Here is a 17,116-nt window from a genome sequence, read left to right on the forward strand (position 1 = left end):
GGGGAACTTGACAGGTTCCTCATGAGAAAGGCCAGCAAAATACTTTTTCACAGTGGCAGGCCCCAGGCTCATTAAAATGTTTTGGATGCTGATAAATGTATAATCCTAAAAATCCAGGCTTTAAATTCCAGATAGACTAGGATTAGAGATTCTTTACTAGTGCAAAGAGTTAAAGATTAATAGTTTTAATTTGTATTTTAATATAGCACTTATCCAGCAAAAAGCCTCAAGTATAAAACTCAAATGAACCACAACCATAAGGTTAATGGATTTTCATCAGCTGAATTTTAGAAGTAGAGCAAATAATTGTTTGTCCTCGTTTTTACTGCAGCTCCCGGATACCCCCTAGAGATCGCTATTTGTAAAGTGAATGGGGGGAAAGGATATTGATTTTTACTTATATTGAAAAATCTTACTGTTTGTATTAAGATTTAGAGAATATTTCTTACATGTAACTATCTTCCACACGTGGGTTTTTATTTCTTAGATGTATTTTTGTATTCTTGAGAAGAAGCTACATTTAAGAGACCAGTAAAAGTTGGCATTTGCATAAATATGAATTGAATGCCTATGAAACGGCCCTTACTTTTCTATGATTTTTTTAAAAATTTGTCAAAGGGTAGGTTAAAGACTTAAGGCAACTATACTAAAACTGAGTGTAGGACAGTGTAGATATGTTTTTCAGAAGTTAGATTTTTTTTCCTTTCTGGCTTGTTTGCACCATCTGTATTCCCACTTCACTCTCCAGGTGGACACAGGATTACAGGTGTTTACACTTTTTCTGTAAAGGGATAAGTAATAAATACTTTAGGCTTTGCAGGCTCTATATTCTGTTAGTCACTTGCGAAAGTAGCCATAAACAAATGGGCGTGGTTATGTTCCAGTAACCCTTGTTTATGGGTACTGAAATTTGGAATTCATGTAATTTTCACATCATGAAATATCCTGTTGATTTTTCTTCTACCATTAAAAATGTAAAACGTCCTATAAAAACAAGCAGTGGTCCACATTTGGCCCAATTTACGGGATCGAAGAGCAAATTCCATGTGTGTACTTCCTGTTCAGTACTGGCAGGAAGCAGTCAGTCCTGAGGCAAGAAGAAAATGCTTCACCCAGGGTTTAATCACCCTGGAAGCTGTAGTTCTCTACCAGCTTGTCTTCCTAACCTGCTATAAAAATCCAGCAGGCCCAGTGAAGGTACTACAACTGTTGGCCTTCTCCCGTGGGGTTGTAGCCCCAAAGGCAGCAGTGTTTTATTGGCGATATGAGGTCAGCTAGCACTGTCTGCATAGCCTTGGTACAAAATAGGCTTCTTAGCATGTCCACGGTACAAGTGGAGAGGTGCCATGAGGCTCCTCATTTTAGAGCACTGGGTCTAGTCCACCACATACACCATCTAAATAGTATTCACAGAACTGGAGGATTTTGGCACCTCGTCTTTAAAAATCAAAAATTAAAAACACAAAAACAAAGCGTCAGACATTGCCTAACTTTGTCCATTTGACTTTTGAAAAATGGCAGAAGTTTTCTGTAACTCATGATTTCCTAAAAACTCCTTAGGAACACATGCATACAATCTCTCCCTGCATTGCAGTGGCTTTGTGGTGTGGAAATTAAACAGGGTGGGAGGCGGAGTTCTCCTAGGACCACAACTCCACTGAATATTGCTGTGTCTCATAGGCCATCCAGCTGAGCCGAGACGGGCAGTACCTGCTCACAGGAGGAGACAATGGTGTGGTCATGGTCTGGCAGGTGTCTGACCTCAAGCACCTCTTCGCCTATCCGGGCTGTGACGCTGGAATCCGGGCCATGGCCCTGTCTTACGACCAGAGGTAACACTGAAATCATAGTCTACTGATGGTGATATTAAAAACTGGAGGGAATTTATTTAAATGGTCTGATGGATAGACTGGGTTATCGGGGTCACCAGGGGTTGTGGGGGTCACCTGGGCAATCAAAAAATCCAGTAAATATTGGGGTTTCCAAGATACTTTTTAAAAAGTGTGATGTTTCTTTTTGATGGCATTGCCACTCTTAGACAAAGGCTGAATTCTCTGGTAATAGATAGGATTTAAGTAACAAAGGCTGTAATTATGTTGCCATAAAGCTTTTTCTATTTCTTAGAGTACTTTTTCTTTAAAATAAAAACTAAAAACCGTAAACATGTAGAATATAAAAGGCCTGTATGTCCACGAGGATTTTGTGGAGAGATTGGCCTTATTTCCTAAAACCTTCTAAGTGGTAAATTTGGGGAATGTAATCTTTGGCATCTTGCTGCTTCTACACTCATTTAAGTTCTGATTTTTTTTTTATAGAGGTAACATATACATAAAATTTACCATCATTTTTTTTTGTGTACAATTCAGTGGCATTAAGTACATTTACACTGTTGTACAACTATGGCCACTGCCCATTTCCAGAAGTTTTTCATCATCCCAAACAGAAGCTCTGTCCCATGAAACACTAACTTCCCATTTTCCCTTCCAGAGCTCCAGCTCAATTCCAGTGTCTGTGAATTTGCTTCTTCTAGGTACTCTGTGTAAGGGGAATCATACAGTATTTGTCCTGTTGTAGCATGTTTCAGAACCTCATTCCTTTTTAAGGCTGAATAGTATATGCCACTTTGTTTATGCATTCATCTGACATTTTGGGTGTTTTCACCTTTTGGCTAATGTGAATAATGTTGCGATGAATATTCGCATACAAATATCTGTTCAGATCCTTGTTTTCACTTCTCTGGGGTGGATACCCAGGAGTGGAATGGTTGAGTCACATAGTAATTCTATGTTTAACTTTGTGACAAACTGCCAAACTCTTCTCTACAGTGGCTGTACCATTTTACATTCCCACCAGCCACACACAAGGGTTCCAGTTTTTCCACATCTTCACCAACACAGGTTATATTTTGGTTGTGGATTTTTTAATAATAGCCATCCTAATAGGTGTGAAGTAGTCTCTTACTGTGGTTTTGATTTGCATTTTCCTAATGACTAGTGGTGTTGACTCTGCACTCTTAATAATGTCCTTTGATGTACAAGTTTTTAATTTTCAACTTTTTTTCCTGTTGTTGTGAATGCTTTAGCAGTATCTAAGAAATTATTGCAAAATCCAATGTTATGAAGCTTTTCCTCTGTGAGTTTTATAGTTTTAACGCTTATGTTTATTTAGCTTTTGATCCAGTTTGAATATCTGTATGACAGTAGATAAGGATCCAGTTTCATTCTTTTGCATGTGGGTATCAAGTTTTCCCAAAACCATTTGTTGAAAAGACTGTCCTTTCTCCCACTGGATTGTCTTGACACCCTGTTAAAAACCATTTGACCATACATGTCAGAGTTTATTTGTGGGTTCTTCATTCTAGTTGTCTATATGTCAGTATCAGACTGTTTTGGTTACTGTAGCTTTGTGGGAAGTTTTGAAAATCATGAAATATAAAACATCTGATTTTGTTCTTTTTTTCAAGAATGTTTTTTTGGCTATTTTGGGGTTCCTTGAGAATCCATTATGAATTTTGCAAAAAAAAATGGATTTTGATAGGGATTGGGTTGACTCTCTTGATTGCTTAGGCTAGCATTATCACTTTAATAATATTAAATCTTCCAGTCCATTAACACTGATGTCTTTACATTTATTTATATTCCTTTCAGCGATATTTTGTGGTTTATAGTGTACAAGTCTTTTGCCTCCTGCATTAAATTATTCTGGAATATTTTATTCAGTTTTGTTGCTATTGTAAATAGAATTAATTTCCTTTTCAGATTTTTCATTGTTCATGTACAGAAATGCAGTTGATTTTATATCTTGCAACTTTGTTGCATTTGTTAACTTTTTGTGGAATCCTTAGGATTTCCTAAATATAAGATCTTGTCATCTGTAATAATTTTACTTCTTCCTTTCCAATTTAGATGCTTTTTATTTCTTTGCCTTGCCTAATTGGTCTGGCTGGTACTTCCAGTACCATATTGAACTGGTAAAAGTGATTAGCTGTGTCTTGTTTCTGATCACAAAAGATTTGAGTCTTCACCATGAAGTATGATGTTAGCTGTGAGTTTTTCATAAATGTCCTTTATTGTATTTATGTCCTTTCCTTTTTTTTCCTAGTTTTTTTTCTTTTACTATAAAAGGATGTTGAATTTTGTCAAATGCCTCTTGTGCATCAATTGAGATGATTATGTAGTTTTTGTTAATTCTATTAATGTGGTAGATTAATTTTTCTGTGTTGAACCATCCTTGCATTCCAGGAATCAATTCATCTTGGTTGTATCTAATCCTTTAAATATGTGCCTGTATTAGGTTTGCTAGCATTTATTGAAGATTTTTGTCAGTATTCATAAGGGATATTGGTCTGTAAGTTTTGTTTCTTGTAGCATCTTTCTCGGACTTTCGTATCAGGGTAATGCTGGCCTCATTGAATGACTTAGGAAGTGTTCTCTCCTCTCCTCTCCAGATTTTAGAAGAGTGAGAGTTAAATATTTGGTAGAATTCACCATTGAAGCATCTAGTCCAGGGCTTTTCTTTATTGGGAGGCTTTTGATTACTGACTCAGTCTCCTTAGTACTTGTAAGTCTATTCAGGTTGTCTATTTTTTCATGATTTGGTTTTGGTATAGGGTGTGTTTTTAAGAATTTTTCCATTTCACGGGCACCTGGCTGGCTTAGTTGGTGGAGTATGCAACTCTTGATCTTGGGGTTGTGCGTTCAGGCCCCACACTGGATATAGAAATTACTTAAAATCTTTTTTTTCATTTCCATTTCAATTTGTTTGTATATGATTGTCCCTAGTATTCTATTATAATCCTCTTTTATTTCTGTAAAGTTGGAAGTAATCTATGATTGTAGTAATTTGAGTCCTTTTTTCTTAATCTAGCTCAAAGTTTGTCAAATCTTTTTAAAGAACCAGGTTTTTGTTTTCTTGATTTTTCCCATGTTTTTCTATCCTTTTATCTCCACTCTAATCTTTATATAATCTCCTTCCTTCCATTAGCTTTGGGTTTAGTTTTCTCTTTTTCATGTTCCTCGTAGTATTAGGTTACTGATAGAGATCTTTTTTAAATTCTGTATCTACAGCTATAAATTTCCCTCTTAGCATTGCATTACCTTTTGGTTTATTGTGTTTTGTTTTAATTTTTCTCGGTGTTTTCTAATTTCTGTTAAGATTTCAACTCATTGGTTAATTTCTATGTGAATTTTCCAGTTTTCCTTCTGTTACTGATTTCTACTTCAGTTCTGTTGTGATTGGAAAAGATACTTTGTATGATTTTTAAATTTAAGACTAGTTTTGTGGCCTAACATGGTTCATCCTGGAGAATGTTCCATGCACACTTGAGAAAAATGTCTATTCTGCTGTTGTTGGGTGTTTGACATATGTATTAGGTCCACTTAGTTTTTCTCCCCCCCCCCCCCCTTAGAATTTAAGTAACTTCTACACCCAACACGGGCATAAACTCATGACCCCAAGACCAAGAGTCGCGTGCTCTAAAATCCCCTTGGATTTTAGTATTCTTTAGGTCCTCTTCTTTCTGGTCGTTCTACCCATCATTCAAAGTGGGGTATTGAAGTCTCCAACTATTGTTGTAGAACTGCTTATTTTTCCCTTCAGTTCTTTCAGTTTTGGCTATCTCTTGGGGGCTCAGATATTTGGTGTATTTAAGTTTCTACAGACAGACTTCATTTTATTGTGGTTTACAGATACTGTTTTTACAAATTGAAGTTTTGTGGCAATCCTGTGTTAGGTAAATACATCACTGCCATTTTTCCAACAGCATTCACCCAGTTCATGGTTCTGTCACATTTTGGTAATGCTCCCATTTTAAACGTTCTCCTTACATTTGTTATGGTGATCTGTGATTACAACTTGCAAAAAGCTCAGATAATGGTTAGCAATTTTTAGCATTTTTCATGTATATACACTATTTTTTTTATACATGCTGTTGTACACTTTACTAGACTACAGTATAGGGGCACCTGAAGTCGGTTAAGCATCTGACTTCAGCTCGGGTCATGATCTCACGGTTGGTGAGTTTGAGCCCCGCGTCGGGCTCTATACTGACAGCTCAGAGCCTGGAGCCTGCTTTGGATTCTGTGTCTCCCTCTCTCTCTGCCCCACCCCACTCACGCTCTCTCAAAAATAAAACATACAAATTTTTTAAAAATAGAAATAGACTACACTGTAAATGTAAACATAACTTTTACATGCACTGGGAAACCAAAAACTCATTTGACTTGCTTTATTGCAATTGTCTAGAACACAGTGTCTCCAAGGTATGCCTGCAATTGCTATATCTTCTTGATAAGTTGACCTTTTAATTGATGTAGTATCTTTGTCTCATAACAGATGTTGACTGATAGCCTATTTTGTCTGATATTAGTATAACCACTCCAGCTTTCATTAATGTATGCATGGAATATCTTCTTCTGTCACTTTCAACCTTTTTGTGTATTTATGGAATATCTTCTTCTGTCACTTTCAACCTTTTTGTGTAAAGTGAGTCTCTTGTAGACAGCATATAGTTTGATCTTTTTTTTTTTTAATCCATTCTGCCAGTCTCCTTTGATGGGAGAGTTCAGTGCCTTTATAATTAATTACTGATAAGTTTTCTGTATGTCTTAGAGCATTTTTTTGTCTTTCGTTCCCTCATTACTGCCTTCTTTTGTGTTTGGTGTTTTGGTAGTGGCATATTTTAATTTCTAATTTTGATAGGAGACAGTAGGAAGGATACTGAAAATGACTGCTAAAGACTGGTTCTAACCAGACCATTCAGAGGAAGATCTAATAGACTCCCTCTAAACCATTCATCTTAGAGAGGCACCTGGGTGGTTCAGTCAGTTAAGCATCCAGCTTTGGCTCAGGTTGTGATTTCCTGGTTCATGAGGTCAAGCCCACATCAGGCTCTCTGCTGTCAGTGCAGAGCCTGCTTCAGATCCTGTGTACCCTGCCCCCTCTCTGCCCCTCCCCAGCTCATGTTCGATTTCTCTCAAAAGTTAAACAGTCTTAGGGCTCTCCGTGTTCTCCCTGCACTACCTTCTCAGGGACGGGGAGCAAGTAGTGATAGCTCCTGTCCTCAGTGATCATCTCAGTGAGTTCACGGTTTTAAGAGGACTAAGCCCCTACCCAGATCTTCTGCAGAACATGGCCTGGTCCAAATTACAGTCAACACACTGCTTTCTCACTCTTCATTGACTTTGTACCTGTTAGAGAGCTCTCCATCACTTAACTATGTGCATCCTCCTCCACCAGCAATTACGTTTGAGTTTCTTTTGGTTGTTCTGATACCTCATATAAAAGATAGGAGAAAGATACAGCAGAGGAACAGAGTCAGTGGTCCTGTACTAGCATCATATGGTGACAGATGGTGGCTCCACTTGTGAGAATGGTAATACAGTTGTGGAATGATGATGTACGTCTGAAACTAATGGATCGTCGTGTCAACTATGCTTCCATTTTATATGTATATGTATATGTAAAAATAAACATCAGGGCTCACTAGCCAGCCCCACATTAGAAATTATCAAGTCTGTCCAGGTTTTAGTGACTTGTCATTTTGATCATCAAAAAACATACCTTAATTCTCACAAATTGTTAGGTTTCACTGCCATCTTCTGTATTTACCTTGTAGATTTGGGGAGGCGGTTATCTCTTTAGTAACAGATCCCTAGAGAAAAAATAGGTTTGTAAACCCCTCCTTCTCTCTGCTTCTCCCAGGTGCATCATTTCTGGCATGGCTTCAGGAAGCATCGTTCTGTTTTACAACGACTTTAACCGGTGGCATCACGAATACCAAACCCGCTACTGACGGTGACAGCTTTATCCACCCCGCCCTCAGCCGAGGCAGGGAAAGGAATGGGCAGCATCTTTCTCTTAGAAATAGCTATCACATCTGAATGTAACTTAAATTTGCTCGAAGAAGCAAAATATTTTTTAAAGTTAATTGCTATTTTTGTAGACTTTGCTTGACTTTTTTGGGGGGGAATAGCAAAGCAGAAAATTGGCTGCTGGGTTCTGTAGTTTAAAAAAAAAAATCTATATTTTTAGTCATAATGAGAAGTCTATTTTCACCAATTATGGAAACATATCCAGTGGAGCAAGTAAACCCACTTATTCTAGCTACATTATGAAAAAACACTTCCCCTTTATCTGTAATCTTGAGAAATACATGATTTTAAGAAATAGGGTAATGGGTATAGGGAATTTTATGCTGTCCTGTATTTTTCCAAGCAATTGTGCTTCTTCAGCACTGAAATTTCTGGGATTTACATAGTAATGTTTAAATTATGGTAAATGTAATTTAAAGCATCTCAGTGAATTATTTCTATCAATATTATTCTTCAGGCATGCTTTAGACCTAGAAAATTATGGTTTGGGGGAGGCTATTTTATTTTATTGTGTGTTTAACATAAAGGATCTCATGTTCTAGCAAGTGTGAAGTATTTACAATGTTTTTTATTTACAATTTTTTCCCGATTCGTCATCTTCATAGCACACCAAAATGACAGGATGGGAATGCTCGTGGGCTCACAACTTTTGCTTTTCTTCTGAAGTAAACGCAGGTACCAAAGCTCACCCCTAAGGTTTGACCGTGCCCACTCACTGAGGCAGAGCCATCAGCGAGGGCTCCCCTCCCCCACCCCAGTCTGAGCGCAGAGGCCACCAGGTGCTGTATTAAGCAACACCCATTTCACCTTCTATTTGTTACTGAAGATCTTCACCTTCCTTTGAGTAGCAGTTTGTACCGAGAAACATGTTATTTTGGTGTATAGTTCTACTTTTCTAGTAGATTGCTGTGTGGAATTCTGTGAAAAATATTTGAGAAAAGGTCTGTATTGCATAAATAAATTCTTTGTAAGTTGTGAACTTTGAGTTGAAACCGACAATCCATCTCTATTTCCCTTGCAGCTTACCTAAAGGGGTCCCTTCCTATTTCCCAACACTCAGCTCTTCGCTAAAAGCAGAGATTTGGAATGGAACAATTCAGTTTGACAGAAAAAATAAAATGGCATTTGTGATTGAATTTTTGGAAAATACTATCTTTTCACTTCTACTTTAAAACAAGGATAATTCTTTGGAAAAACAAAAAAACAAAAAAACAAAAAAAAACCAAACTCTGGTTCAGTCCCAGATTTTGAACCATAACCAATAAGAGACACTGTTGAATGAAAACAGGAACATGGGCCTTCTTTGGCTCCCTCTTACCAAGACTTCGCTGATGAAAACACTAGATCTATATCTAAGATCCACCACTGTTTTATAAACCATTAAGAAAGAAAGAAAAAAAAGTCAAATGTGAGTACATCATACGTCAAAGAAATATGCAAGTTACAGGTAAATTAAGCATCCTCACCGCCATTACCCTCTGATATTATACTTTAGAAACTTTAGAGAAAATGGTAGGAGAAAATCAGGAATACCTAAGTCCTTATGCCAAGCATTTGATACCTCAACTACCCTATTTTTATAAGCTTAAAGCAAAGTGAATAAAGCAGCTTCCTCTTGGACTCTAAGAGGAAAATTGGTGCCTCCACTGCCTATACTGCTTTTAAAACTTACAACTCTGGAAAAGTAACAGAAACACAAAGTAATACAGAAGCATGACTTAACATGTATCACTTCTGTGTTCCTTTACTCAAACCTAGTTCATGTCAACATAAGGGTTGCTTAATGACAGAATCTGTTTACCATATTTGTTTGGATTTATTCAGCATTCACCTACTTTATCCAGTATTAACTACTTTTTAAAGAAACCATTACACTACAAATAAATTTAAACCAATTAGGAGAAAAAGTCAAAGTTGAGGTGGTTTGGGATGAAAGTGGATGCCCTACAACAGACGGGAAGCGTGGTAAGACATTTGGTACGTGGACGTGGTTCAAAGTGTGGCGTGTTCAGTTTACATACAGTGATTTACAGTTCCTTTTAAAGTGCACTGCCTCAAGAAATTCAGATTTTCCTCCCTGATAGTATTGATTCTTACCGAAAAGTCACCAATCAAGTTCTTGAGGCTCTGTAATTTAAGAAATAGCACTAGGTCTCTGAGAGAAAGTGTACAGGCTTAGCGAATATAGGACATGAAAACTTGACAAGCACAGATACATGCTGATGAATGATTCACTCTTAGATGAGAATCTTATCCCCCAGAGTACACCAGACATCCATAAATAAATCTCATTAATTCAATAAAAAGGAATGATCTTGCCCCCTGAAATGACATCACACTTTAGTTCTACTTAGCATATAGGACATGAAGATTCAAAGGACCCTGCACAGGAACCCCAAGAAGCTGCATGTAGGACGTGAGGTAACATGGAACCTGGGCTTCCCTTTTCTGTTCAGATCCGACAGCAGAGCCCAGGGGCCTGACCATGCACACCTGGTGCCATGTGGCCCCCTCCTCCACCATGCTGGCAGACAGGGTGTGGGCCAAGTTGGCAGGTGATGGCTGGGAATCCCAGGAACAGCCAGACAGCACATCCACTTTGTACTCTTTTCAGCAACTAGAATTCAATTAAGTTAGCATACGACAGATCTACCAGATAGGAATTTTAGGAGAGAGATTTTCACTAGGTATCTGTGACATGTTTTTACTGGATATGATTTCAAGAGCTCCTGGCCATACAAATCACGGGCCTGGTTTGGTCCTTCTTACTGCATTAGTCCTGCCCCTGCTCCACCCCCCATCACTATGAAAGAACACAGCAGACCAAGGATACAGAATCCTTCTGCAACGACACAGTATGAAGGATCCCACCACTGAGCTTGGTGGAGAAGGTCTGCCGGTTTCTCGTATGCATTATAGGTCGTGGAGTAGCAGCCAGCCCCCCAGCCTCACGCCATCATGTGACATCACATTAGGACAAAGCATGTTCACAAATAAAAGAGGAGGAGGACAGGACGTAAATCCCAAAATCTGCATAAACCATGTGTATCAGCAAATATGCCAGGGCCCCAAACTTGGCTATTCTGCCCCACTGCTGGGCGAAGAATTTTCTACTTCAGTTAGGAGAGCTATCAGCCTAGCTACTCCCCCTTTTTTGTAGCATAAGGAAGCTGGGAAGTTTCACAACTTCCTAAACTAAAAAATGGGAGGAAAAGACCATAAAAACAGCAAACCAATAAAATAACAAAATACAAAAAACATTTGTTACATTTCCTTTTGTCTCTCCTCTTTCCTCTCGGATGTATGGGAAAATCCTCATTTGTATTTTTCTTTCACATTGAAGAGCTGAATCCATCTTGCACTTTTTGGTCCCTCAAAGTCATAAGATCACTATTTACAAAAATCTAAGCCTATTATTAATGACACTGATACAACACTCCCAGCCCTCCCTGCTACGGACCAAAAATTCAAATTGTTCAAACCAAGGGACGTTTTTTTAATGAAACTGAGTGTGGTTTGGTCTTTCGGCAAGCTGTCTTCCAGAGACAGCCAGACTATCCAATAAGGGAAGACGGCCATCCACAAATGTTCCTATGAATTCTGAGACCTCAGCGCTCATATGCCAGAAACATGAATTACTTTTCTGTCTCAAGTTCAGGAATATCTTTCCTTGCCAAAACCACGGTGGGGGGGCGGGGCAGCTGGGCAGGCTTGTAATTTCCTCATACCTGGCAGGAAGCAACTGGCTGCTTTGCAGCTTTGGACTTGGGACAATTTGAAAGACATTCCCCAGACTCGACTTCATCCTCGGCACAGACAGGTGCCCAAGCCTCAGAACCCACCAAACTCGGCCCACAGGGTTGAAACCATCCTGAGCACACAAATGAAAGAGGTTTGGGAAAGGGAAGGGCAGGAGCAAAATGCCTGTGTACCAAATACACCCTTTCCTTCCCCTCAGCTGTTCAATGAGAACAACCCCTTCCCACAGCTAACTGCCTTTGAGTTCAAGGCCGTAGGTTTTACCATAAGGTAGCCCTCTTAAAATCCACTGGCCAACGGGGTACCTGTTCAGTGTCCAACTCTTGATCTTAGATCAGGTCACCATCTCCCAGCTCATGGGTTTGAGCACCATGTCAGGCTCTGCACTGACAGCATGGAGCCAGCTTAGGATTCTCTCTCTCCCTCTCTGCCCATCCCCCACTCACACAGGCTCTCAAGCAAACTTAAAAAAAAAAATCCACTGGCTAAGACTAAGCTAAATTGCATGTATCAGCTTCCTTCTGGAAAAACTACTCTTTCCTCATCTAACAGAATTCACCCCCCCCCCCCCGCCCCCCGCTTGTGATAACCTGTCAGGCCTCCTCAGTTTTCTACCACTTTGCCAGGTGTCTCTGCTAGACCATCCCACCTCTGCCTATGACACAGATGTCCCAGGTAAAGCATCTCTGAGCACCTAGACGACAGCCCAGTCGTAAGGATAGCTTCCTGGGGAACCGAGAGGAGCAAGTCCCAGCTCCAGCATGCCTGGATGAGCTCCTGGTCCTTCTGAGTTTCCTTACTGGTGGAATGTGGACATTAACATCTCTAACAGATGTGGTGTGGCTCAAATGACACAGGATGAAATACTCTGTACACTATAAACTTCTGGTGGTTATTTAGCAGCTAAGCATTTTCAAGGACTGGCTTGTCACTCCTTCAGAAAGCAGCTAATTCTGTCACTGGACTGCCCTTTGGCTAGAGTCTTAGACTCTGCACTCACGTCTGGCCCTTCGTAACTCCTGCCTGCTAACCTTGGACCACCATCCCTGCTATGGAACAGTTCTTCATTCAGCCCAAGACATCTACCAGATGTGCCTCTGGTCTCCCCTAACTACCACCGTATGGTGTTTCCCACCAGTCCCTGGCTGCCAGGGCTACGGTCCTCCTCACCTCTCTGGCTGCCCTCTTCCGGGTGATCATTGTTTTATGGGCGCCACCACACACTGGGAGGCCTTCACAACAGACCTACACACACACACACACACACACGAGGGCTTGGCTCATGCTGCCCACAATTTGCACAGACTTCTCACAACACAGTTTAAGGTTCTGACATTTCAGCAGCTCTGTCGGCACCTAATGAATGGTGACCACTGAAGTTCTCCGCTCTTGGGTCTTTCCCATGAAGTCGTGGACATCAAGGCCTCAGGCAACAGAATGGCAAGGGCTTCACGCTCTGATTTCACGCCACAGGTTCGGATCAGTGTTCTCACCTGCTGAGAGAATTTGAAATCCAGCCCATCCCACTTAAAACATGGATAAGCATTCTTTCTAGATGGTCGTTCACATCATATGCAAAAACAAAACAAAAAAAGAACAGGAACAAAGACCGAGAGCTGTCTGGGGCTTTTCTCTCGAGCGGCACGATCCAGTGTGGCCGGTGGAGCCACATGGGCTGTGAAACACTCAACAGGTGCCAGGTTCAAACCAAGATGTGCTGTGCCTGTCAACACACACTTAGATTTCAAAGATTAAAAAAAAAAATCTCAAAGATTTTTTTTTTTTTTTTTACTTTGGTTACATGTGGAAATAATACTGTAGACACGCTGGGTTAAATAAAATATACTACAAAATTAATTTCACCCATTCCTTTTTAATGTGGCACCAGAAAATGTTAAATGAGGCAGCTTACACTGTGTTTCCAGGGGGCAGCGCTGCTCCAGAGGTCTTTCCCCACCAACATCATTAGCTCCCTTTCTCGTCCCATACGGTCTGCTCTCAACGATCCTATTTTCAAATTCACATTTCACAGTTGTATCCATGAAAATATTCTGGAAGTTTTACCGAATGTTTTTAATCCATGTATTCCATATACTTCCATAACACAGCAACCTTTTTGAAGAGAGAGACACGCACTCCCTGACCCCTGGGCAGTTGCTGAGCCCAGCAGGCACCCCATGGTGGCTTCAGCAGGTCACCACTTCCCTTTTTCTACCCCTTCACAGGTCAAATCCTTTAGACACAGATCCCCTGCTGGAGTAAGGGAATGAACATCAAACAAGTACATGCCATTCTCACTGTGCAGGAACAGAGAAACCTAGCAATTACATCCCTATATTTAATTTGGACTCTGAGAACAGAAGAAGAGCCCAACAAATGTTTTCTAAACACATGGGCAAATGAACAGTTTGCTTGTGGTGTCAGGGCCTTTATTTAGGATCACTACTTAGATGACCATTCACACCCGGGCCTTGATTTGTCCCCGTGGGACAGGGTTCCTCCAAAGAGCACAGCTTTGGAGATGGAAGAACCTAAAACTGCACAGTGACTCTGTCTCCCACCAATTCTGTGACTTGCGTTGTTACGGTCAACGGCTTGGTTTGCTCCTTCACCGCCACACATCGTTTCTCCAGGTGTTTGTGGGATTCATGTAATTACAGGAGAGCTGCTAGGCTGTGCTGCCCCACCTGCTCATGCTACTTCGTGTCTCCAGGCCATCCTCCCCCACCATGTCCCAGGCCATCTGAGGGTGACACAGAGGATGGGAGCACGTGCTGTCCAGAAGACACTCCTTCGTCTTATCACCAGTGACCAGCACTTCCCTGGCAAATACTTGAAGTTGTCAGCAAATGCCTTTTAACCTCGTTCCAGAGAGGGACCCCGGTTTCGGGCTCTGATCACTGCCAGAGGCCATGCTCCATCACTATTTCCATGTTCTCTTTCCTTTACATTAGCTCTTCTCTTTCATTAACAAAAATATCTCCACTGGGAGCCATGAAAAAGCTTGCTCTTTAACTCATTAGTGAGGCCAGAGACAAGCAAAATGTTCTAGACCTATACATTACAGCTTTTTTGAAACTGCCCTCCTCCTGAAGCCTATACCTGCTGCCTTTGTAGGCCCAGGAGGCAAAATCTGCATTTTGTAGCCAGCCGCTGGATCAAATCATGGGTCAGCACCAGCCCAGGGAGAAGGGCCAGTCAGATAGTCTCATTCCTTCAGCAATGTGAATTCAGAGATCCAGAGTGGAAGCAGATGGTCTCAAGGCCTGGAGTTGGGACAGCCTTGAGAAGTTGGGGACAGAGCAGCACCAGGCTACATCAGAGCTACAGGCAAGCAGGAGTTACAAGAGAACAGAACCAAGAGCCAAAATGCACCCAGAGCAGCAGAGACAGGAGACTGCACAGTCTCGGAGTCAGAGACAGTGACAGACAGAAGGAGACTGGGGAACAGTTGCCCTGCTTCCTATTTCCTGTGAAGCCTGACCTTCCTGCCATTGGCTCCATAAGATTCCTCTGCCATACATTAACAATCCCTATTTGTTCCTGAGCTTTTGTTGCAGGTGTGTGCACCTGTTAGCAAATACACTTTGACCAAGATGCATTTTCATGTGTTCTTCCCAAGCATCATTCTCCCTCCCCACTACTCCTCACCTAAAACTTCATAAAAGGACATGAACCTAGGCCAAGGAAGTGTGCTCTGATCACACATCCTTTGCAAAACAACACCACACAATCCTTTGCCCACCCCCATCACTTTTTTCCTCAAGAAGGGTTTATTGCAGGTTGGGTACACTTATAAAGGCAAAAGTCTAACAATGAGAATGAACTACAGGGCCCCCCAGTTTAGAAGATGAGCAGGTAAAACAAATACATTGATTATGTACAATTATTAAAAAGGGCAGGGTAGTGGGGGAAAAAAGGAAAAACTGCCAGCAGCCTTCCAGAAGGTTAATAACAGAGGATGTTTGTGGAGCACCTTCCTGCCCCGGTCCTGACTGTGCCTCGGGCTATGTTTCCTCAGTTGTTTCCGGCCAGCTCCAGATGACAAGCAGATGATGAAAGAGACTGCGGTGGCTAGTCAGATGCCTAGTTTACCATGCTCTGCTAGAAGCCGGCTTGCTGAGAAGAAACCACTTGGCCTGGGGGGGTGCCGCATGCGCCACGCCTTTCATGAAAAAGCCCAAAGGACGATTCCATTAATGTCTCCTAATACATATGTGGGAAGAGTTGGGGGAGAGCACACTGTCTAGGGAAGAAAGTGACATTCCCCTGTGGTCTGTATACAAATAAATATCCAGTGTTGTCTTAGGTGAGCCCAGCGCCCCAGGCTAACGGTGGACTGCTTCCTCGGGCACCTGGAACCACTTTTCAAAGTCTGAATTAGTGTCCGATGACCAGACTGTCCTCTCGGGTGCTCACTTCTTCCATCAGAATGCCAGTCCTCCGAACCCCCTCGGCAGAGGAAGGTGCTATGCCACCTCTCACAGGACACCCACAAAGGGACAAGTGCAGTTCTAAATTGTTTGTAAGAAAAAAAAGGAACGCTCCGAGTTTACTTAAATAGGGAGAGAGCTTGATTCATCCAAAGTGTTTCTATAAAAATGCATTAAATCCCAGATAAAAGTTGCACATTCTCCTGGTGACACTGCAAAAATGTCCACTGAACTGAAAACAATTTAAAACGAGCCGCTCCGAATATCTGTCACGGCAGCTAACACTGCATAGGACACCTCCAGGAACCGGCGGGCAGAGCCCAGATTATGAAAAGAAGCAAATCCCTGGCATCGAGCTCCTGGATCCTGGCAGCCCTCAGAGGTGCCAGCAAACTTCCCAACAGCAGTCAGCAGAGAAAGGCTCTTCAACGAGAGGGCCGCGGCCCAACAAGAGGGGCTTTCCAGCCGCGGCGGGCTCCAGCCTGTCCGCCTGTCTGCCCGGGGTCAGTCGCGGTGGCGGCGCCAGGTCCCTGCCCGCTCGCAGCTTTCGGCAGCAGGAGGACAAGGGGGTGTGGGAGACTCTGGAGGGGCGGGGGCCAGGTCTGCCGGTGCGGACACGGGGGGCTCCTCAGCTGAGGGAGGGACTGGAGAGGTCGGCTCCATCCCGGGTCGGCTGCTGCCCTGACAGTGCTTGCTGCAGAAAATCTGCCCCTCCTTATCTAGAGCCGTGTTCTAAGGAGAAACCAGTGGAGAAATAACACATTAGCCCGGCCCGGGCTTGGGTCATAGCTACCACGACAGGAGCGCACAAGAGCATGCACAGGGCTCAGAAACAGAAGAGGAGAAATAACATCGAGCTTCTCTTCCAATAGAAGCCTAAGAGAAAAGCAATGGCTGAGGATACCCTCTCCCCAACCCCCCAGGCGGTCAGCCACACTTGGCCCCTGCTCCTGGCTCAGTGTCAGCTGGCCCTGGATGGCAGCCTGAGGCAATTATTTTCTGGCTCTGAGCTTGCCTGAGTTCTGAGTGCTTCTTCCCATGCCCAGATCTGGA

At 42.0% G+C, this 17,116-nt stretch overlaps 2 protein-coding genes across 14 annotated transcripts in view; one reads left to right on the forward strand and one right to left on the reverse strand.

Moving 5' to 3' along the window:
* LRBA (LPS responsive beige-like anchor protein) overlaps positions 1-9,007 on the forward strand; it is a 780,253-nt gene extending 771,246 nt beyond the window's left edge. For all 6 annotated transcript variants that reach the window (XM_058721178.1, XM_058721180.1, XM_058721181.1 and 3 more), the window contains exons 56-57: positions 1,681-1,832; positions 7,702-9,007. In XM_058721178.1, coding sequence (XP_058577161.1) covers positions 1,681-1,832; positions 7,702-7,792 — 243 coding nt within the window. In that variant the 3' untranslated portion in view covers positions 7,793-9,007. The remainder of the gene's footprint in view (positions 1-1,680; positions 1,833-7,701) is intronic.
* Positions 9,008-13,483: 4,476 nt separating this feature from the next.
* Positions 13,484-17,116, reverse strand: part of DCLK2 (doublecortin like kinase 2) — a 153,949-nt gene continuing 150,316 nt past the window's right edge. For 5 of the 8 annotated variants that reach the window (XM_058721190.1, XM_058721187.1, XM_058721189.1 and 2 more), the window contains one exon: positions 13,484-16,795. In XM_058721190.1, coding sequence (XP_058577173.1) covers positions 16,568-16,795 — 228 coding nt within the window. In that variant the 3' untranslated portion in view covers positions 13,484-16,567. The remainder of the gene's footprint in view (positions 16,796-17,116) is intronic. The other 3 variants (XR_009259262.1, XR_009259261.1, XM_058721191.1) reach the window with 2 other exon arrangements.

Source organism: Neofelis nebulosa, chromosome 3, assembly GCF_028018385.1.
Source record: "Neofelis nebulosa isolate mNeoNeb1 chromosome 3, mNeoNeb1.pri, whole genome shotgun sequence".
NCBI classification, from domain to species: Eukaryota; Metazoa; Chordata; class Mammalia; order Carnivora; family Felidae; genus Neofelis; species Neofelis nebulosa.